The sequence below is a fragment of the Vidua chalybeata genome, chromosome 6 (genome assembly GCF_026979565.1).
Source record: "Vidua chalybeata isolate OUT-0048 chromosome 6, bVidCha1 merged haplotype, whole genome shotgun sequence".
NCBI lineage: Eukaryota > Metazoa > Chordata > Aves > Passeriformes > Viduidae > Vidua > Vidua chalybeata.
Window position 1 is genome coordinate 49599500 of NC_071535.1, and position 24026 is coordinate 49623525.

Genomic DNA, 24026 nt, shown 5'->3' on the forward strand with positions numbered 1-24026 from the left:
ATGAAGTTAATTGCAAGGTGCAGATCAGATCTAATAAAATGTACAGACACTGAGAGTTGTGAAATACAGCTGATTAACTATTATAGCAGTTGTGAAAACTTCAACAGCAAAGAAAATATGTAGGCAAGAAAAAATGTGCTGAGCAAGGGATAGAGCGGGAGTGTAAATGGCAAGAAGCCCTCTGAAAGGGAATAGAGGGAGTCATCTTCCTAATTTTGCCTTTAATGGAAGCCCAATTCAGCAATCAAAGTTTTGAAGGAGCCAAGAGGAGAAAGAGGATTATGGAGACACTTTAGTTACAGAAGGCTTCCCATGGTGAGCCAGCCTCTCAACTTGTTGTGGCACCAAAGTGTCAGCTTGTTAAATATAATCTGAAATGCACTATTTTCCCATTGAGCTGTAGACATGCTTCAAAATGCACTTTGGTGATCTCATGAGCTTGTTAAAAGGTAATGACCATATATGAAAGTGAACAAGATGCTGCATGCCAAAATAATTTGCATAGTTCAAAGAGTTTTGGGTATTTTACAAGTTCTGAAGGTCATTTTTAGTGTTCAGTAACCTGAGGTGTTAAAATAAAGAGTAATTTTTCCCAAAGGATATTAATTGTCCCTTTCTGATGATGGGCAGTGCACATTTTTTAATACATGACCATATGGAGTTACTCAGTGTTCTGGAGTTTTGGAAGGATATCAGATAAGCATCATTTTGCATTTAAATGAAGCTTACTGAGTTGGCATGTTTGAGACTGCTTCTTTGAAGTGATAAACTGTGAGGTTTCAGACAAGGTTGGGAGCACTTTCAAAGTAATAAACTGGGATTATCTCTGCTTCTTAATTATGCAAATTACCATTGTACCTGATTTCTAACTTTCTTTCTTTTTACAGACTAAAATTCTTGGTGTTTTCTTTATTTCATCACAAGAGTTCCTGTCCAATGCTTATGTTTTGGCTGTACTCTTATTTTTTGCCCTTCTATTGCAAAGGACATTTCTGCAAGCATCATACTATGTCGCTATTGAAACAGGAATCAACTTGAGAGGGGCAATACAGGTACCAAATAAATTACTAATTAACCTTTTCACACCCTCATCAACATGTAGTTGTAAATATAAATTATATAGTTGTTAAATTCTGAAATGCTTCTCTCCTGAAATGTACTGAATGTACCATTGCTGTTAGAAATTGTGTTAACCCTAAGTTCTGTTTCCTTTGCATCTTATTTTGATGGTTTTATATAAATGTTTATTTTCAGTATCCAATGCTGTATTTCTTCTTACCTTCAAGCAAAAATTTGCTGACAGTAAAACTGAGTGTAACTTTTGAAGTAGTTTAGATGTGAACTGCACCTCTCCCATCTCAAAATCACTTCTCATGTGATTTTGGTAGCATCACATCCCATGCAAAAAAAAAAATCTTTAAAATGTATTGCAAGTATATTTTGGACAGAAGGATAGGTTGTATTCCCAATGCATGAGTAGTGTTTTATTCAAAATCTGCCAGGCACAGTGGAGTCTGTAAGCACTGAACATAAGTCAGATTGCAAAAATGGGGTCTGTATAGCTACAACTACAGCTGGAACTTTGATGTAGCATACAAAGCTCTGTGCCTGGAAATGAGAGAATTTGGTGTAAGATTACAGTGTGGGATTGCCAAAGGCACTGACTGAAACCTACCCTGTGACAGCATGAAATCCAGGCTTAGTGTAACTTATAAGTTACACTATTTATTCCCTGAGTTGCATGGATCCTGTGGGGAGTTTCTGTGATTGATGGATGCTTTCAATACCAGCCTAATTGTTTAATTCTGTTTTGATCTTACACTTGGAAGCACTTGTCAGCAGACAGACTTCTGGTTTCCATCCATTGGTTTTACCTGACTAGAGTGAAGTAGAAAAATTCCAGAGGAATAAAAATTTGACCCAAAAGTACAGAAAAAAAAAATTCATTACTTGTATCAAGTAATGAATGAAGAGCTGCAAATGAGTGAAAAATACAAAGACCAAAGCAAATGCAATAGGGGAATAGTTGGAAAAGAGTGCTAAATAAATTTTGTTTAAGAAAAGCTTTGTATTCACTGTTCTGGATAATAGAGGTCCAGATAATGCCAGTTGGACTATTCAAATTGGAACATTTTTAGTCAGCACTCTAAGCAGCAGATCAGTGTTAATGGCGGTCTCCCTGCCAGTATTCTTATGTGGGTATTCTCAGCTCAGTCAGAGAGAAAGAGAAAGGTTTTCTAACCAGGCAAGAGCCTGGGAAACAGTTGGGAAAGAATGTAAATAATTCTCTAATCTATCTTGTTATTCACATTGTTTATGAATATGCTCTGCCACTGTGCATCATTCACTGCACACCAATGGTGTGACATGTTTTTACTCTAAGACCAATGAAATTAGTCTTCTCGATGTTCTCTATATATAGAGTGGTAAATTTGAAATAAAGAGAGAGCTCATTTTCTTTGCCTTCTGATCTGGAGTTCTCTGTTCCCGTCCTGCTCAACAGCGTCATTCTTATACTTTTTTTCCTATGTTTTTTTTTTTAAATATTTTCTCTCCTCCTATCCTATGTAAATCTGCCACTGTTCAGTGTGTCCTATTTGATTTTTACCAAACTAGCTGGTAAAAGTATGCTTTCATTATTTTGTAGTATGTTGTTTTTATACCTGGTGCCTGATTCTGCACTGAGGCAGGTGCTTAATTCGGTACAGAATTGTACCTGAGACATTCACTGTCTGTGAATTAAACTGTGTAATGGAACTGAGTTCTCTAAGCAAAATGCAGCAATGTTCTCAGCCAGGAACATTGTGCTGAGGTTGAATGGGACCTGAGTCAATTGCCTGAAAAAAATAACAAGGATTATAATACATTAAGGATTATATATTGAATCTAATAATATCTTGGTGTTAGTTACAGGAAGGGCACTCTGGAGATGCTGGAGGTATAAATCATAGTTGCTAATGTGGTTCTTGGACATTTTTGGACAGTAAAGGTTTCATTCTCTTATTGATGCACAAGGATGCAAAAAGGTACTTAGACAACCACAATGCAGGTAACAGTGCTGCGCATTGTGTCAGTGAGGAATAGTAGCTTTAAATTAAGAAATAATGTGAAAGGCCAAACTTTATTCTTGTCACTCAAGTTATTGGAAATATTGTTTGCCCTCAACATGGTGGGCCTGGGTTTTAGATGGAGCCTGAAGTCTCATTTTATTTCTGTATGCTAGTACCTTTTGATCTCTCTTCCAGACAAAAATATACAATAAAATTATGCAGCTTTCAACTTCTAACATGTCTATGGGGGAGATGACAGCAGGCCAGATCTGTAACCTGGTTGCCATAGACACAAATCAGCTGATGTGGTTCTTCTTCCTCTGCCCTAACCTTTGGGCTATGCCAGTACAGGTAAGGTGATTAAATGTGCTTTTGTTCTTCATGCACATCAGTCTGTAGGGGTTCATTGCATGTGAGCTTTATGAAAGTGGGAATATTAAAGAAGTTAAAGAATAACTTGAAATAAAATTTCAAGCTATTAACATCTAGAAATATTGTCTGTAATAGATTACACATCTGTGACTGGACTTTAGGTATTTATGATTGTATTAGGATCTTGGCTGCTGCCAAAAATGCTCTGCATTTTTATCAATTTATAGGGTGCATCAGGTTGCTGTGCATTCATTTATTACATCAGGGAAGTTAACTGGAAGATATTGCAATCATTTGTTTTGTGAATCCCAGCAGAAGCAAGAAAAGTAGCATAAATATGATTACATAGAGATGATCCTTTGGACATCCCTTGAAACTGCTGCTGCTTTTTGGATGACAAACTCCACAGTTTGTCATTGTTTTGGAGGCTATTCTTTTTTGTTATAACATAATTGTTATGAAAAATGGTTTTGCTGCTTTATCCTCTGGTGTCTTTGGCCTCCTGTATCTAAACAACAGTCTGATCCCTTCAGTCTCCTTTCCAACTTGGATCACCTTATACTTCTATTTAAGAATTTCCTGAAAAAGCTGTCAGTAAAGCATGAAGTTTCATCTGATACTCAGTACCCTGCAAGTCTTCCTGCAGGGTACTGAGCTGCTTCCAGCTACTTGGTGCCCTTTTGTTGGGTGTGCTTCAGTGCTAGCACAAACAGAAGAGGCAGTAGAGTTTAAATTCTCTTATTGGTGAATTTGGTATTTTCTAGGCGTATAATTTCGTTTCAAAAACATGATGAAAACTTCATTGTGTTCATGTCACAAAGGCACAGAGAGAAAAATAGAGCACCACACAGAGGCTGATTTTGCTGGTGTGTAAGTCAGAAACCTGCAAGTAATCTCTCCAGCAGCTTTGCATTTTGGGTTGCTTGCCCTTACCCAAAAGTTAAATAGTTTTCATGAGACTGTATATAGACACCAACTGTATATAGACTATGTATAGACTATATACAGACACCAACTGGCAGATCATGTTTCCAGGCAGTTTATAATGTGGTTTTAGGGATGTTGCTTAGGAGTTTGTGTCCATCAGCATCTTATACTAGTGATTTTCTCATTTAAGATGGTAAGCATATAAGAAAATGACATTGAAAAGCTGGGAATGGGAAGAAAAGCCAGCCATTCAGTTAACTAAACTGTATGAATGTCTTTCAAAGAGAGAGGTGTTAGACTACTGGCCATCAGGACTTTTTCTGACAATAAAAGATATTTACTAAAATTGAGTGGATTTTGTAATTGTTCCTGTTGAATAGAGGAGATTTTTGTCAAGCTGCTACAGATCATGTGATAAACCAAATTAACTTCCTAACCTGAGGAAAAAAAAAAAAAATGCCTGATTTAGCTATTTGCCCTGAATTTTTTCCCCTCACTGAGGAAGATACTTGGGGAGGGGGCAATGTAGGTCATTTTTTATTGTCAGTTATAGTGAGTCTTTGAATTTCATCTTGTATCCTCTTGTGTAGTCTGAGTCTTGGAGTATTCATTCTCTGAAAAAGCAGTAAGTGTCCTCTTGAAATACTCTGAATCTTCACACTCTGGCTACATGTTTGAAACCTGCTGTGTTACCACAGATAGTATCTCTGGTAGTGGGGGTAGATTGCTTCTGAGACGGCAGTAGGATGTGGAGGAAGAAATAAACTGTCTGAATCTCTGATAAAACTCTTGCTGGCTCCATGAGACTTTTGCAAAGCCTCAAATCAGGATAGTGAGCATATTAAGGTGTAAACAATCAGCGGTTTACTGATGACTTCTTTTAACTGTGCTTTCTATACGTGTGAGATGTAGAAAACCATGCCTGTTAAGATATTGAGATTTAAGGTGATTGCGGCCATGTTTAGGTCACAGTGTGGTTGCATACACGCAATATAAATGCATTTTTCTCTTCCAGTGCAGTTACTCCTGCCCAAGAGGTATGGACTAGTTTTTCTGATCTACTGTGGAGGAACTTATATGGCAGTTTAAAACATTTTGCTTTCTAGAATTACGGGAGGGTGATGCATATAGCAGTTATCATCTGGAATTTTTCAGAAAGCAACTTGACTTATTTTTTGGCATGGTTTCCCTGAAATTATGGGTGGGGCTAGAAAAATTTGAACCAGATTATTTTAAAGTGGGGAGTAAAAAAATGATCAAGGAATATATCCTAATATTGATGTCTAAATTACAAAAGAGATTATAATTATAATGAAAATTAATTGACGGGAAATATCATATTAGATAAGGTTACATATTGGCAGTTTGTTGGTAATATTTTGGATGTCAGGATATTTTCATTCCTTTTATGGGAAGCACAGTAAGAAGTCAGTGATTGTAGACTGCTAAAATGATATTGCTGAAAAACTATGGAGAGACAAGAAGAGTCCACCCCCTTAAAGATAATGTCTATGTTAGCAATTATTATAGACAAACTATGTACAAGCTATCAATTTCATGTACACTTATTTTCTAAGACCTGTCTGGCAGCACAGCGTAGAGAGTGCTTTAGTGCAACTGAGAATTAATCCAATTCCATTGCATATTCTGTAACAACATTTTGCTCTATTGGGCCAGAAGTCACAGACTTGTAAAGCCTTCCTAACAGTCTGCAGAAAATAAAATTATATTTGCATTAGAATTCCCAGTGTGGTGCGCCTTTCCAGATGAGAATGATCAGTGCTGGAGTGTGCTCCTGTTTTGTGGGTTGTGCACTCCTTGCCAAAATCAGTGAGTCACGTTGGCCACAAAGGCTTCTTCAGAAGGTTTTTCCATAGTATTCATTCAGTACCTTGTTTTATGAGGCAGTGAAAACAATTACTGGCTGCTTGAAAGGTGGCTAATACTACATTGCACAAACTCCAAACAAAATTATTATTTAAAACAGGTTTTTTTTTTTTAATTGTTTTGTAGCTCTTAGTCTAGCAATCAACATTTCAGCATCTGCTGTAGATTTTATAATAGCCATTCATGACAAGTTAGGTTCTCTATACAGTCCAGATAATTTGAGCCCCATCCTTGCTCTGGCTGGAGTCAATGGGAGCTTTATCATTGCCTTAAGTTAGTGTTTGAATGTTATTGAAATCCATGAGAAGAGGCCCAAGGATTCCAGTCAGTTGAAAGATGCCCTCAGTAGGTTTGGCTCAAAACCCTGAGAACAAAATGAGGTCTTATAAAGGCCTTCTCCCCATGCCTCCATTTGATAAACACCCTTGTTTGATTTCATTGTGATTATTAAAAAATCCTGTATTCTTGTATCTCTGGCTCCTTGGTAGGGACAGCTTATGCTTGTAATGAAAAGACATTTGTCTCTTTCAAAACTGCCCACAAAGCAGTTTCTGGCTGAAAATATTTGCCATCCTCAATAAATAATCAAGACAAAATAACCAAAGCTATTGGCGAGCTTTTCGCTCATGATATTTATCTCTGGCAGAGAAGAGCTTTGGGATTTTGATGAAAGAGAAGCAGTGTTTCATTACACAGACTTTTTTTTAAATATGATTTTTGCCTTCTCAGGAATATTGATGAGAGCCCTCCCATCTGCCAGATACTGTCCCCCAGAGCTTAGATGTTATCTGTCTACTCTTTATTCTTGACTCTGTACTTTGTGATGTCACATAGAATTATGTTCAATAAGATTTCAGCTCTTTTCAGATACAATTATTTTTTTTTCATACATGCTGAAGGTGAAACATAAACTTTAAGAGATTTAGAGATTTTAGAGGAGCTAAGATTTTAGTTAGAGATAAGCCTTACTAGAGTTAATTAAAATAAATGAGTAGGCCTTGATGAAGTTAAGAGTTAGTAGTTAACTAATAATTGATTGCTTATCAACACAATGTTTAGTTAGCTGGGTTTATAATGAAAATCTAGAAACTGACAAATAGCTTTTAGGAGCATAAGACAATTGTGGGCCTCCTCTGTTCTGAAACCAACTGAAGACAAGGAATGGGAGTTCTACCAAGGTCCATTTGTCATATTTGCATTGAAAAGGTAGAAAAGTCAGAATGAGGAAGACTTCATTTACTTCCTCATTTTGGGACCCCTCCCCATGAAAGGGACCACCGACCCATTTCAAGGAACAAACTACACATGCTTAATAGCTTTTGAAATTATTAGCATACGAAGCGAGGAATGGGATGTACCAAAATGATGAATATGTATTTGTATTTTGGGTATTCAATTCTTGTGTGGATAAAAGTACTCTGTAATCATTTGAAAGGTTTTGTGTGTATTTGGGAGCTATCCCACACGCTGCCCGGTGTCGCAATAAACATACACTTTCTAACTTTAAACTGTTAGAGAGTTTTTGTCTGTCACAGTTGGATATTGGTACTAGATCAATATCCATATTTCTTTAATAAATCAAAGGTATTTCAAAAGTTTGTCTGTATTATCACATTATAAAGAAGATGAAAATGGGATAATTTTTAACCTATTGGAAACACGGGATTTTTATTGCAAAGACTGACCCTCTCAGTAGCTAGGATGAGGGTTGGAAAAGCAGCTGTGAGCTAGTAACTCTCTCAGGATCCAGCTGGGATAGCTTTCTTCTTGCCTATGGGAGAAGCTGATGCTCTCTTTTTAGAACCAGGTGGTCCCATAATGTCCTTGACAATCAACCAGTAGGTTGGGAAAGCAAGAAAACAGGGAGTCAGTGTTCTGCTGTGGCTTCTCACTGTTGAATGCCTTCCTGTATTTTGAGTGCCCACAGCATCTGCCCATGATGAAGCAGTTGGGAGTGGAAAATCTTGATCTGTAAAGACCCAAGACCATTTTGTGTTATGGAAGAGAGCTCTGACAGGGGTATCTGGCAGAGGCTTTGTGTGTTCTGTTTGGTTTCAAACACTCATTAATTTCCTGACTTCAGGTGGAAGTAGATTGCTCACTTACTCATCACTGAAAGATGTTTTTTAATTTGCAATTTAACCTTGCCTCTTATTAGATTTGTGGTTCATATACAGTGGGGTTTTACTTTCATGTTACTGCGTATTTTCTTATTCAATACTGTGACTCATTTTGAGAGTCAGGTCTTAGTTTAATTCAGCTGTAGAGAGGCATCAGAGGGTTCCTAAGAAGAAGAAAAGTCTTTTTTCTCTCTGTGCTTTAAATTGATGGAAATGTGGAAACTACAAATTACCTTTTTTCCTGTAAACAGCTGATTCCTATAAATGTGTGGAAATATGCATATAACCATTGAGCTTTGAAATGATGGAAGACTGTTTCTGTGAAGGTTATGAGAGTGTACAAACATATCAAAAGTAGTAGATAACACATTAAAGAAATTTCCAGTTATTGGGGTTTTTTTAATTAAGGGAAATGATGTATGAAATTAGCTTTTTATCCCTGTGTCTTCTGATTGATTTATCAGCTTACACTTTTAAATACTTAGATTGTCAATGTTGCAGATTGTTCAGGAGTCAGTCATGACAATAGTGATAATTAACTTCGGTAGCTTGTATATATTGTTTGTGCTTATTGAACTGCTTACAGTAAGCCCTCTCCATCCAGACTGTGGCTTTCTTCTAGACTCTTACTTATCCAAAGTTTTTTTGGGTTTTTTTTTTTGGTTGTTGTTGTTTTTGTTTTTGGTTTTTTTTTAAACACTGTTTCTGTAACCTTTTTCAAAAGTAATAGTCTGTCTGGCACTGTAGATCCTTAAAACAGATCCTTGCCAGTTTATGTCAGAGATTATCTGAGGTGAATGTTCTCAGTGGCATACTGTGTTATTTGAAAGTGTATTTAAATTAAATTTTATTTAATGGTGTTTTTCTAAAATTTATTTACTTTTAAATAAAGTTCTTTTAAATAGTTTTGAGAGTTAAATTACAGAAGATACACAAACCTGTAAAACTTTCTTTTACTGTGCATAATAGGGAGCAATACAGAAACAGAAATACAGAGAATGCCCAGGCTGGGGAGAGGAGCACTGGGTGGGTGTCTGGGTCCCTGAGAGAAGCCCTGACTGATCATATTGGCTATGCCAGCAGTGCTGAACTTGTGACATTTGGGGTGGTTCTAACTGCAGCTGCTGTTGGTTGAACATTGTCCCTTACCCTGAAATTGGTCTTTGTGGTGCATACCTCAAGTGAAGCCAAAATCTTTCCCTCACCTTCTTTTATCCCAACAGATAATTGTAGGAGTTCTTCTGCTCTACTACCTTCTTGGAATCAGTGCCTTAATTGGAGCAGCAGTAATCATAGTCCTTGCACCTGTTCAGTACTTTGTAGCCACAAAACTCTCACAGGCCCAGCGAAGCACATTGGTGAGTGTCTTCAAAATAACTTGTGATCTAAATATCATTTCTGGTAGTTATGCATTGGTCTGTGCTTGGAATTACAAACCTAAGCATAGATGTCGATCCAGAATTGCTTGTCAAATGTTTCATAGTGTTCAAGAATGTCACATTCAAGAATGTGAGATTGTAAGTGTCAGCAGTAAATACATATTTTTTTGGGTTTATATTTTTCAGCAAGTATGGTTCCCTAAGAGCAAAAATAACTTTAAAACCTTCTAACTTACTAATACAGATGATCACTAGTCATTGACTGAAGTAGCTCTCGGCAGTGCACAGAGCTGTGAGTTGTGCAGGGCAAGCTGTCCAAAGGGAAAGAAAGTAGGAATCCAAACTCAGACCCCAGATGTGGAAATCTGTCAAACAGATTTATTTAAACAAACTCCATGCAGTCCTAACTCCCATGGTGTGTGCCTCAACTGGGGAGCTTAGAGCTAAGTCACAAGCTATTCCTTGATCCCTCATTTGGCTTGTCTATAATTTGAATCACCTGCATCACTGCTGACAATGTTACCTTGCTTCATTGGCATTCCCATGCCCAGCTGCTCTGAACCTTATTCCCCCTTCCAGCAACTGTTGCACTGCCAAGGAAGCTGCAGGAACTTGTAATGGAGCCAGAGCTAGCTGAAATCTCTTCTACCACAGATCATGGGTAGTGAGGAGAGTTATTTGTGCATCTTTCTGTGTGTAGAGGAATTCCTTCCCATCAACAGTATGCACCCTTCCAGAAATGTGGACAGCATTCATTCTTGCAGCATCCAATCATACAGTCAGTGTCACCTAGAAATTCCTGCAGATGGGAGCAGTGCTGTTTGTGATGGAAATGTCTGCACAGTGCAAGGGGGCTGCTTATAATTTTTGTGTCATCCTTATGCTTAGGGAAGCAGTGTTTTTATTGTACTCTTCAGGTAAATGTGTGTGTAAATGTTGCAGGAGTACTCCAATGAGAGACTGAAGAAGACAAATGAGATGCTCCGGGGCATTAAGCTCCTGAAACTCTATGCTTGGGAGCACATATTTCACAGCAGTGTGGAGGAAACCAGACAGAAAGAAATGACTAGCCTCAAGTCTTTTGCCCTTTACACCTCCATATCCAGTAAGTCTGTTCCTTCACCTTAATCTACTGCTCAGCTAAGTGCTACTGAATTATTAGCTACTAATGAGTTTACCATTTCTCTGTCGAGATTATTTCAGTTGCTCTGGGCTCTGATCTGTACTTCTTACTTTCCATCTAGTCAGACCCTGCATTTAATTTGGTAGAACTTTGCTTGTATGGGAAATAAAAGAAAAAATGAGTGCTTCAAAGAATTGACTTTTTCTGGACAAAAGCTTTCAAGGGACAAATGTTTCACAGACTATATTTAGTCAGCAATATTCTCTTCTAGAACACTGCATTCAAGAGGAAGCTGATATTGAAATTTATTTTTTGAGGGTTTTTTTCTGCATTTTGCACAATGCAGAGCATACAAATAATATGTAACAGGCATTGTCTTTGCACTGAAACCCCATGTCGTGGTTTGACATGGAAGTGAATTTTTTCCAGGAAGTTGGGTCAAACCAATCAGTGGTCAGGTTTGGATATTGGCACCTGGAGTGACCACTGAAAGTATGGACACGCCTCTGAGAACACAGGGGGTTAAAAGCAAGAACTCCCAGGAGAACTCTCTCTTTTGGTTCCGGTCGTCAGAGAGTGCAGACTCTCCCCTGCCCAGCCTTAGGCTGGGTGGGGGAGGGGAAGCCACGCGGCCTTGTCCAGGTAGGCCGAGGGGGCTGAGGGTCTGGAACCCAGCCAGCTCCTGTGAACGGAAGGGTGGAGAGAAGCGGAGATGCCTTTGCCCCCCCCATGTGGGAAAGAGACGGAGAGCCTGGCGGCACCTGGAAATCTGCCGGCAGAGGAGGAGAAGGGGGGGGGGGAAATGCCCAGCGTGGGAGGCGGAATGCCGGACTGAGATATCGGCCGTCCAGGGAGTCTGAACTTTTAACCCTTTCGAGGGAATGAGGGCTTTTTAAAAGTATTACTCCTCCTTGATTTGTAGTGGAAGAGAGATAGTCCGGGACCTGAGATGTTAGAAGAAGAAATATTTAGGTGGGAGGAGATGATGGAGTAGCTTTTAGCTGGACTTTTCTTGTTAGCCATGGACTGAACCAAAATCTCCTGCAATAGAGACTGCATTTTAGGGGGATGCAGTGGTGACCCAGGGAGACCTGTTTCAGCTTCGAACAGCACAAGAATGGCGAGAAACGAAGAGAGCTGAAGAGGGAATGGTGATACCCTCTGTCTTCAGGAAGAAGATGAGTCCTGCTTTTGGACCCCTCGGCCCCAGGGGAAAATGGGGGGGACTGTAGTCCCAGGATGAGAAACTGAACTGTTATATCTTTGGGTCCGTGGCAAAGCATCCTTAAAGGAGCCCTACGAGCAGTCTGTCCATGCACGGTGGTGAGAGCACTGTGACATGGAAAGGAGAGTGTCACACTGGCAGATTTTTCTTCCGGGCGGTTGCCATGTGTGACATGGAAACACAGGGGGGCAGCTGTGTTTCCTGGGGGGCCTGTGGTGCAAGAGAGACTTCTCTCTCCCTTGATAGTTTAAGCATAGATTACCTGAAGGGTGGTAATTTGATCAAGAATCCCGGGTGATGTTTCATGGCTGGGTGTGTTTAGAATTGGGAGGAGGAGGGGTGGTTTTAAAAGGTCTTCATCCTGGATTTAGTTTATGTGTTTTCTGTATTAGTAGTAGTTTAATAAAGTTTTTTTCCTTTGTTATTAAGTTTAGGCCTGCTCTGCTCTGTCCCTGATAACATCTCACAGCATTTATTTAGGGAAGGTGCATTTTCATGGGGGTGCTGGCATTGCGCCAGTGTCAAACCATGACACCCCAACAGGCAATATTTACATGATCTTACTGAAAACTTGGATTTCTTGTTAAAATAAGTGATTCTTAAAGCCATTTCTATATCCTGGAAAGAAAAGCATGAACATTCAGGCAATTTTGTCATTCTGATCAGATTCTTTCATCTCCTGTTATTTTTTAAGCTACTTTAAGACTTTATTGTGTTTTTAAAAAGACCTACAGCAAATTGAACTCTGTGTTTGAGGAGATTATATGCAGTACCTATGTAATTCCTATGGTAATATTTTAGAAATAATTAGTAAAGTCACACTGAAGAATATATAATCTATGAGATATTAATGAAATGGAAAATTTTAGCAAGATGTTTTTGAGCACTACTAGGTACCTGTACAAATATCTCTTGGGATAATAAGGAGGCCTAGTTCTTATGATCACGTAAGAAAGATCATGATCCCACTGAATTTAACTGACATTAAATTGAAGTATTCCTTGTCTTCTGAGACCAGAATTTCTCTCTGGCAATCCTAAGCACTGTGGGCTTGGAGAAGAGTTTCTACTTTGACATAAAACAGAATTTAGCTGCAGGCTGTGAGAGCAGAAACTCTGTCTAACACCCAGATCAACATAGATGGGTTCCCTTTGTCTGCAGTGCTTCATGTGGCATTAAAATCTATTTAGAGTCAGGGCCAAGGGTTCAGCCGTAGGGCTGTGAAGGCTTATTGAATTTTAAATCCTCACAGAGTCATTTGCAACAGCTAGGAAAAGTTGTATTCATCCCAGGGGTACTGATTGTTCTGTGAAGCAATGATATAAGAATCTGTATTATTAGAAAAACTTTTTATTTACTGATGCTTCTTGAAACATTCCAAGTTTGCAATTGCATTCTTATTTTGTGTTATGTGTGATATTTAGGAAGACACAGGAGATAACTTCTCAGCTTGGGGTAAAGCAGTGTAGCTTTATTTGATGGTGCTTATAATTTTTGCTTATAAAGGTTCTTATTGTTTCAGCCTAGGAGTTCCTTACACCTTCAGACTTTAGCAGAAATTACACCTGTCTTTGCAAACTTGCACTTTTGCGACTAAAAAGGGAATATAAATACAGGAGAATTTGCTCTTTTAACTTAAGTATAATTAGAATTATACTTAATGTTTTGGGCGTAATCAGCCCAAAACACGTTGGCTAATATTGTAGTGAACACATGATTTAATTTCTTTAGGAAAAAAAAAATTAAAAGGCATTAGAGGACCACAATTTTCTGTATTTGTGATCTAGAGGAAGGCAGACAGGTGCTAGAACACTAAGAAAGCAGAAAAGATATTTTTATATATAGTTCTTTTAACAGGGTGTTGAATAGACTCTGGAATTCTTTTCTATGTATGCATGACTATTAACAGAAATAAAGAATGTGGTTGGATGTTGGGGAAGATGAAATAGCAAGGCCCTATAAATATGATGGCCTGGCAAAAGAATCAAAGAATACAGATATCGAGATGAAAACGAGGTTTGAAATACCAAACTTTAATCACTGAACATCTCGAAAACAATAATGCAATCCCCCCTTTCTGATAGATCCTAAGGTCAAATGGAATGTCCTGTCTCACCCCCCAACGTGTGGTTCATCCCATACCTGTAACCCTCCCCTGAAGTATCAGGTATCTGTAACCCCATTGGCCCAAGTCCTGTCCCAGCCCACCTTGAAGCCCCTTGATAAGGTGTCGCCGAGGGACCGGACTCTTTCTCTCTTGGATCTTCCTGCTGGGACGCTCACCTGGCACCATCTCTCTCTCTCTCTCTCTCCCCCCCACTCTCCCTGGGCCTGCCACGAGTTGCGGCTAGAAACTCTAAGCAGGGCCCTTCATCCTTTACAATAAACCATATGCTCTAAAGACCGGGCCTCAGAGATCCTTCACCACCACCCATCCAAACCGTCCTGGAGCCCAGCATTCCCCGCAGTTGGAGCTATTTTATTCATAAGGAATAGATTTGCATTGGATTACAGAAAATATACCTACAAGTTCCAGGGCAGTGTTGGCTAGACTACAAGTAAATTCTATTTCAAGACCACATGGAAATTGGATCTGGTGTGCCTCACACCTGTGCCAGGATCCTGGCTATATGTATATGGAATTGTTCATGTGTACTAAAAGAGCTACTATAGAAATTACCGCTTTCTGTATTTTAATGAAAGGCCCCCACCAGAATCAAAGTTGGGTGACATCTTTACAGGATTTAATATACATTAAAATTCAGGAAAGACAGAGAAACAAAGGAGTGGTTTCCTATTTCTATGATTTTTTTGCCTAATCTGTCAGAAGCAAAATAACTCCAGGCTTTCTCACAGGAAAATAACAGTGGTTACTGTTACTAAAATATCCAGACCAACTGAACATTTTTCTCAGTTCTTAGTCTACCTTTTTCCAGTAACAAAGTCCTTTTGACTAAAACGAATTAAATGTAATGTCTTAGCTGCAAAATAGAGTTATTTTAGAAAACATTTGATTCTGGACTCTCTCATAGTTGGGAAAAAAAATTAAAAAAAAAAAGAAAGCAACCCCCAAATTCCAATGGCTCATGTTTGTTTGGTTGAAAGAAGTTTGAAGTCCTTGTATGTACTGGTGATCTAGTATAACAGCAAAATTCAGCTCAACTTCTTGGGAGCCACCAATAGTTTAGATGTCTTAACTGCAGCAAGCTTTGCCAACCCTACAGGATATTTATTCCATCCAGCTTCCTATTTGACAGTTATGATTTTGTACTGTGGACAGGAGTAGAGCAGGATCCATCTCTGAGAAGTTGATCAGCTTTGCTAGATTCTGTCACCAGATTCGTCCCTAAAAGCAAACCTGTGTACTGCAGCAGTCTCAAAGGTACATTGCAAAGACGAGGATTTAATGGCATTCAGAAGGACAGAGCTGCAGGCAGCAAGCTTCCCTTCTTTACAATTTCTGTGCTTGTAACTACCTTGGGTTGATACAGAGTGTGAGAACTGGTCAGGAAGTTGAACCATTAAAGAGATATGAGAAGCTGCTTTGTGTTCCATCACAGAAAGAATATTTTTCTCAAAAAATACTTTGGGTTTTTTTTTTTTTCCAGGGGTGAGGTGTAAACTATGCATTTCTAGAGTTTAATACATGTTAGTCTTTCAAAGCTGAAGCTTTTATTTTGTAATTACACACTCTTAACATACTTATATTTTTAAATTCTCCTCTCTGACAAGGAATTAGAGCTATGTGCAATAACTCAGCTATTTTATATAAGCATGAGGATTAGAGGATTCATTAAAGCTCATCTAAACATAGGTAAGAGAAATATCTGACACTGTATAGAGTCCTTCAGGGGTTTATGCCGAGAAAAGGGTGACCAAACAGTCAACCAGAGGAGTCAATGACACTTCACTTCAGATTAAGTAACTGGGGAGAGCTTTTACTGCTTCAACGTGGCTATATCTGAGAGAAGAAAAGGACAGGCACATTTTAAACACAAAAGAAGTGTCTAGCCTTTTTCTGTTATACCTGTACTGATGCCTGAGTTCTGTTTTAGCTCTAGAGTCTATATTCTTTCTCTGTGTAGTTTACCTACATGAAATAAAGTTGAGTGAAGGTCAAAATGAAAAGGTGATGATTAAATAATATGCTCAGGTTGTGATAGAGGGGACAGAAATGCAAGGTAAGAACATAGAAAACACCATTGTAAAGCAGTGCTAGTAGCATTTTAGCATTTAGCATGTCTGAATGGAAATTGTTTCTAAATGTTCCTATGTGTTTTCCTTCACAGTCTTTATGAATGCAGCAATACCAATTGCAGCTGTGCTTATAGTAAGTATGAACTTCCTAAACAGTGTTAATTATGAGTGCATTTTCAAGTATAAGTGATGTGGAATTGAGGAAGGAGGAGAACAGGATGCAAACCTGCTACACATTTGCAGTTCCTCTGGGAGAGAATGGAAAATGCCCACTTGCCTTCTGGCACAAGAAGCAGCCCAGAGTGTGCAGCACTCCCCCAAACTGTTAAGAGAGTATGAATTCAGATTCTGTAAATGAAATCCTTGTGAAATATGAAGTCTGTTTCCTTCTTTATGGCAAAGCACTGACGGTGATGTTTGTCTCTTTGTAGACATTTGTTGTCCATGCTCATCTGACAAGAAAGGCTGACTTCTCCCCGTCAGTGGCATTTGCCTCCCTCTCCCTGTTTCATATCCTTGTGTCTCCATTGTTCCTGCTCTCAAGTGTGGTTAGATCCACTGTCAAAGCATTAGTAAGGTGAGAACTGTAAAATTAATATCTACCACCTACCCAGTTTCTGAGAATGTGTCTGTTGCTCATTTTACAACTTCAAGTTTAGAAATAGCATGGTGATTATTTATCTGTTCTTGTAAGCTGTTTGCCAACTTTTTTTCCCCTCAATCAAGCATGTAGAGGGTGAAAGGTAATCACAGAAGGACATGTGTTTCAGATATATCTCTTGGTTTTGCCTGTTGGGGCAGAGTTAGACAGAAACAAGCAACCAAAAAACCTTAAACATCACTTCTAAGAGTCACAGTAAGTTAATGACTAAATGTTTAATCCAGCCTTGATGAATTTTTACTTTCTGATGAACATGTTCGTTTGAGTGTTCAAAAGCTAACCAAATAACAACCAGTAGAATTGCTGTTTCACTGGGAATTTTAGTATCAACAGATTAGTGTAAAAACCTCCTAATGCTTTTTCTTATGCAGTGTAACTCTACCTAACTGATAGGGGAAGCAGAGTTAGGGCTTCCTGCTTTATTAGGACAACTTTGACCTCCAATGAAGCTGTCTGATGAGCTTATTTAAGCTATGGGACAGATACTGGCCACCAACCCTTGCGTAATTGCCTTTGTGTTGCTTTGGAGATGGAAGGGAGACTGCAGTACAAGGCTGAGATTGCCTTCAGTGTTTGAAAATTCCCTGACAGTGCAAAGTCACAGCTGTGTCCTCTCTCCTAAGGAGTGCGAAATCTGAGAGCATCAGCAGCTGGCAGGAAATGTTTTGCAGCCACTGTGGTAGTCCCTAGAGCCGTGGCAAATTGTCATGCAAAGATTACAGCCAGCAAGGTGCCTGGGAGCCCACACTGACACTGCCTATTACCTGCAGGCATTTATTTTTGGCTTGTCTAAGGATTTCTTTGCAAATGAATTGTGCCTGTTAATGCTACAGGAACAATTTGAGAGTGATTAGTATCAACCAAGTATTAATTGTTGCTAGCTGGGAGTTCTTCATGGGTTATTCTGGAGACAACTTTTTGTTGGCAGGCTGTTGCCCTGCCATTTGTGGTGCAGACAAGAATCAAACTCTGTAACAAAGCTGACATCATCCTTGCCTTCCTGGCTGGCTGTATCGCCCAGGTAGTGTTCCAGAGTGTGTTGCTCCATAGTGCTGGTGATGCTGCTCTCTCTAGAATACCTCACCCTTCAGAGGAATATTTTGGAAGCATGTGCCAGATATTTTCAAGCCATACAAAGATGTGCTTGCTGAAGCAGTTTAGTAAATGTTAAAAAGCAGACAGTTGAGTTTGTGCCAATTGAGCACAGCTATTGTTTTCTTGCTGCAACTGTGTCCTACTGTTATTACACCTTCCTGCTTACAAGTAGCTGGTCAGGTAAAGGTGACCGAACTTGGCAAATTTGTATTTCAGCTTTTTTAGGCTATGATAGTATGACTGGTTTTAACATGTGTATAAAGACAGCTTCTCCTGGAGTGACAGAATGGGACTAAGTGGTGCAGAAGATGATCCAGCAGTGAAACCAGCATGTAAAGGATAGTAAGAGGGTGTTACTGGCTTTGCTTCCCAGGCACTCCACAAACCCTGCTCTGTTAGTATTGGCTACAGTCTTTGATGACTGATGCTATCAAGGACAATAATATTGATCAATAACCTTATCAGTTGCCCAATTGCAAAGCATCCCCATGGATGGGCATTGACACACTCAGAACCACTGTGTGACTGAGAGATTTTTAGCTTCTGTTTCATGTAGGACCCCTGAAAATATTCCAAGTTATGGGCTTGGGTGTCTGCTCCTGAGAGGAGCAACTGTTTAAAGTCTTTAGGAAGGCGACAAATCTGATACCTCTTTGTACAGTGGTGCCTTGGAGTTTTTTTTAGTATGTGGAGTGTTTCTGTCACTGAAAATTAAAACTGAGGAGTCAATGGATGCATTTCTTCAATATGAGTCTTCAGGGACAAAGGGTGCAGTGTACCATTTTCAATCAGCAAAGGTAAAGCAGTAAGAGGGGTATTATGTCTCTTACAGGGTTTAATATCAAACCATCCTTCCAGTCAGCTGTGCAAATAACTGTATTTTAATCAATATGTCCTTTCTGTGGTTTAAAAATAAGTTCCCCTCTGGAGATATTGGAATACTTGAATTGTGCTGTCAGCAAGAGCTCTGCAGAGAATGTCCTTTTTCTATTCTTTAAGAGTGTAGAACAGTCTGACATCCTAAAGTAAGAGCCTCTAACACAAGATTTTCCCACAGCTGTACTGTGTTTCTTCAGTAATTGTCTCAGGAGCAATAATTCCAGAACTGCAGAGTATTGGGAAAGGTTTGCAGAGTGTACAGACACCTGGATACACAACTAGAGAATAAAGTAAAATTGTTGGGCAGCTTAATAGAGACATACTCTTGTTTGGATATGCATGGTCTGAGAATGTTTGCTGTCTTCTCTTCCTACCCCTCTAGACCCTGGAGCAGATACATGGGAGACTTCTCTGTCTGCTCCTTCTTCACAGCAATTCCTCAAATATCAGTGTAATTTTCATGCAGATAATATAGGTGCAGCTGCATATCAAATCTGTATAGGCAGCATCTAAACCATCATTTAGAGACATTTGAAATGTTCTTTTAAGTGTCTGGTTTACTGAACCAAAAGAGTAAGATTCCTAGCCCTGTTTTCCAGAGCTTTGTGCAAATAAATATTAATATCTCTAGCAATGGAGCTTCTAATCACTTCCTTTGAGATAAAAGACCTTCCCATTAAGAGATCAAAAATTGATCCTGAATTAATTATTATTCCTCTTATCGCATCCCAAATATTTTCCCCCTTTTTGTTGTTTAGATTGTAGTACCTGCTCTAGCTAAATTCCCTCCACTGAATCCACTAAGAGATCCACTGATCTCAGTCCCCAGCTGCCATTAGCAATCAGGCAGGTTGACAGAAAACCTCTAGAACCAGTTCTCTCCTAGGGAGGTCCCAGGGTGACTTTGATCTCTGCTTGCAGGACAAGTGTTAGCTGTGCAGGGAGTCTGCCTCAGGCAATGCTGTATTGCCTGGATCCAACAATGTTTTGACATCAGTGGGGGATCTCACTAGGTTCTTAGAAGAAACTAAGTCTCCTTCTAAAGAAGAAATCCCTGGTAGTGAAATGCAAAATAAATCTTGGCAGGTGAATTCTTATTTTATAAGACTGAAATCCTAACAAATCACCACATATCACAATGCTTTAGTTTTTCATTTTTCTCCCCAGTTAGCCTAAGGCTAAATGTTGAAATCAATTTTTTCAGCTCTTGTCCATAAATTTGTTTTTAGGCCTCCTGGCACTTTATAATTTTGAAGACTTGTTTCCAGCTAATTGAGCTTCTTTGATGTTGAGTTCATGATTCAATCCAATTCTTTCACAAATTTCATTTGCTGTTCCTGTGAGTAGATTAGACATACATTTTATAAAGTCAGGTACAGAGATAAAATTGATGCCCTGATCTGTTAAATGTCTTAATAAAGGCAAATTATCTCTTAGCTAATTAAATCTTAAAACAGCTAGTGAAAATTTTATGCCTTCTTCTTTGTTGCTGGTTGTCAGGATTCCTTTTATGTCTCATCTGTTGAATACTATTCTGTTAAGGTATATTCCTTTATCTAGTTACCATATGCACATCATATTCCACCAATGCTGGTTGAATTTGGCTCATGGTGTACAGCTTTTATAAGACTGTTCAATAGGACTGACTGGGCCAAACTTGATCAGCATAAATGACCATGATTCTACTTGGCTTCAAAACAAGCCACTGTTGTAGCCCTTCTGTGTCCCACCAAATGCCTGAAAAAACCTTTGTGTGAGATCTCTCTGGTGGTGTCAGAAGAGAACACGATTTGAGGAACATCTGCACAAACTGTTAAAATATCACTGTTAATAGGCAACAGGACAGATTTTGAAAGCTTCCTTGAGTAACTTCTCATTGCATGTTTTCATACACCTGTAACAAAATTAGAACAAATAAACTGTGCAGCAGACAGCAGCTGAAGTACAAGAAGGGATACTCTGTAGTAAACATTGCAGTGAACAAAAGTTTTACTTCCAAGGTTGAGGTGTCATTGTGGGGTTTTTTCCCCTTTCAGTGTGCAGAAATTGAGTGAATTCTTGTCAAGTGAAGAAATTGGAGAAGAGCATGATAAATCTTTGGAGCTAAGAAGTGCAGATAATCACAGCAAGTACCAAGCAGTGGTGAGTAAAGCTGTCTCATTGCCAGTGAAGTGGCTGCAGTCGTTTGTACCCAGAATAAATTTTTCATTTTTCCATTTCCTATTGATTATTTCTTGCAATTGCAAAACCTCTCTTTTAATAACCTGAACTGTATCATTCATACTATGGTTGCTAGGGGTTGGGACATTTTGCTGATGCTGCCACCAATTAGTGCTTATTTCTGTCTCTCTGATTTTGCACAGCCACTCAAGGTTGTGAATCGCAAGAGGCCTGCCAGGGAGGACTGGAACAATTACAGCTCTCACATGAGAAGACCCATTAACATCACAGAAGCTGATGATTTTTGTGTAAAGGTGATATGAAGGTCACTCTAATAACACTTATATTAGCTCACTAATAGTCACTTTTGTACTCTGATGGCAGTTTCAAGTTCAAGACCCAGCATTTGGTGTGAACTGTCAGACACTTGTGCACTTGTCAGAGATTAACCTCCACCTTTCTTGTATCTGTCTTCCTTTTTAAGAATTAACTACTAATCTCTAGCTTGTAATTAATTGCAGTTATTCCTCTAGATTTCACCCAGCCATTTGCTATTTCAAATGTTTAAGTCATTAGCCCTGTTCTCAGGTCCAAAATTTTTAACTCAGAACAGCCAAGGTTGAAAGGAACCTCAAAAGATCATCTGACCCAACCTTTTATGTATGCCAGACTCTTTCTTCCAGTTCCAGAGTCTATGTAGAATAATAGGATGAAGAAAATAAAAAATAATTTGTTCTAGACATTCCCAAAATAATGTCATCATGGATATTGCCTTCCTATTTTGGAATTCCTAGTAGCCTTTCCCCAGATGAAATTAAAAACTACTCCCAAAGACCTAACTTGTCTAAAGAAAAAAATTATAATTACCCATACCACTTTGAAGACTGATCCTCTTGATTTGTTGTGGAAATGGCCAGAAGCAATAAAAATCTTGATGGTTGTTACAGTGATGAAGCTGTTTATTTAGGGAGTCTGCTAATACATTTGCATTTCCAGCAAAAGAGGATGAATAATTCAGTTTCATGGGACTAAGTAGGACAACTGGCAATGCTTTCAGGGATTTTTTTATACATGCTGAATTGGTGCAGGATCCTTCTTGAACAAACTTCCAGGAAAATAAGAGGAATATTTGAAAGAGGGTTTTGGGGGCAATGTTGGGTCAAAAGACTGCCTGGAGTGACAACAGTGTCACAAAGGAGAGGCCAGTGCAATAACCTGTGTAAGGTTTGAATGGAAAGCCAGGCCCAGGGATAATTTTTGGCTCCATCTGCTGACACCACTGTCACCAATGGCCTCTGGGTCAGGGAATTTGTGCAGGCACTGCCTGTCTGCAGCTCATTGCCCGGGAAGGGACGTTAGTTTAGAGAGGATCCTCTGGCTGCCTTTGGTAATCCAGAGGGAGGAACACCACGCTTGCTTTTGCTCAAGATGGGAGTATCAACTTTTCTCAAGGATGTGATAAAAGTGTCCCCTTCCACTCTTCTTAGATGAAAAATTGTTGTACCTTGCATAGCTGAAAGGCTTTGTGGCTCTGAAGAAGTGAGAGAAGAGGGTCCTGTAGGCCTTTTAAAATTGTCTCCCATTCCTTGTTTCTCGTAGTATCCATGGAAATCTCCATTTAAAGTCTGAACAGGCTTTTTTTCCTGGTTTTAGTCTTTTTCAATGAAAGTATTTTTGTGTCTAGTAAAACCTAGATTATCTGAGAATCATGTCAGAAATACAAAGGAAAATGCTGTAATGGGCAGCAATATCCAATTTCATGGAAGGTTCTGCAGGTCTGCTTGGAATTTGGTGGTGTAATTGCTGTGTAACTGCACTGTGTCTCGGGTGACATTCAGGGCTCTGCAGGGTGCAAAATGGATGTAATTTGATTGTGTTGTAATCATTTCACTTACTATATGTACCACCTTACAGACAACAGAACAAGAGACACTATAAATGGCAACCTTTTCCCCCCCTGTGAATTCTCAATAATTTTCTAATAGTCTAAGAGTCCTTGTTTGAGTTCAGAGGTTTCTGCCCATCAAAGTACAGTCCTTTACAAAGTCAGTCACTTGAAGATCCATTTCCTGCATTGGGCAAAGGCTAACTCTATTCCTGCTCAGTGTAATGAAAAAAATGTCTCTGATGTTGGGGGAAAAAGGTGAGCTCTAAATATGTATTTCTATTTATCTTTTCTCTCCATATTGTTATAGATCACAAATGGATTTTTCACTTGGACACCTGAAGGTCCTCCAGCATTGTCCAATATTGATATCCGAATCCCTCAAGGTACAAAATTACATCAGATACACAGAAGAAGATATTTTTCTATCCTTATTTGGTAAATCATAATCTTATGTATACCTTCTACCCTCACAGGCCAGCTAACAATGATTGTAGGACAGGTGGGCTGTGGTAAGTCATCTCTCTTGCTGGCCATACTTGGTGAGATGCAGAAGATCTCTGGGAACATATCCTGGACCAGGTAGGGGCATTTACTTTAAAATTCTAATTTAATTTAAAAATTAAGCTTGACTAGAGTGGTAATGCAGAAAAAGCCCAAAATCTCTCTTCGGATCTTGTGGAGTTGAGGATTTTCTAGATACACAGTCAAGATAAAAACTTTACCCTAAGAACAGAAAGAATCCCCAGCCAGGATGAAACAATCTGCCTATTCCATTCATAGGAATGGACAACCCTTATTGGGCATTCTGCACTCCAGCAACATAACCTGAGTGAAACTGTATCTAATTTGGAATTAGAATCAATGAGCCTGAAGTGTTGTGCAGCTACAGAATGGTGTTTGCACTTTCAGGCCTGAGCTGGTGTCTTTGCAGGGAGCTCTGAAGAGGTACTGGCTCTCTAGGAGCAGTGCCTGGCTCAGATGTGTGCTCCATCCCAGCACCAGGCTAATGCCTGAGAATTTGAAGAGTGTCTTTCAAGTGGCAGTGACCTCAGAGTTGTCCCCA

The 24026-nt window shown here is 39.2% G+C and overlaps 1 protein-coding gene across 1 annotated transcript in view; it reads left to right on the forward strand.

Annotated features, from left to right (window-relative positions):
- ABCC8 (ATP binding cassette subfamily C member 8) overlaps positions 1–24026 on the forward strand; it is a 79467-nt gene that overhangs the window by 16728 nt on the left and 38713 nt on the right. Inside the window, exons 7-16 of the mRNA XM_053945790.1 lie at positions 888–1052; positions 3246–3401; positions 9580–9714; positions 10678–10840; positions 16373–16413; positions 16712–16857; positions 20952–21057; positions 21279–21389; positions 23271–23346; positions 23437–23542. Of these exons, the coding sequence (XP_053801765.1) occupies positions 888–1052; positions 3246–3401; positions 9580–9714; positions 10678–10840; positions 16373–16413; positions 16712–16857; positions 20952–21057; positions 21279–21389; positions 23271–23346; positions 23437–23542 (1205 nt within the window). The remainder of the gene's footprint in view (positions 1–887; positions 1053–3245; positions 3402–9579; positions 9715–10677; positions 10841–16372; positions 16414–16711; positions 16858–20951; positions 21058–21278; positions 21390–23270; positions 23347–23436; positions 23543–24026) is intronic.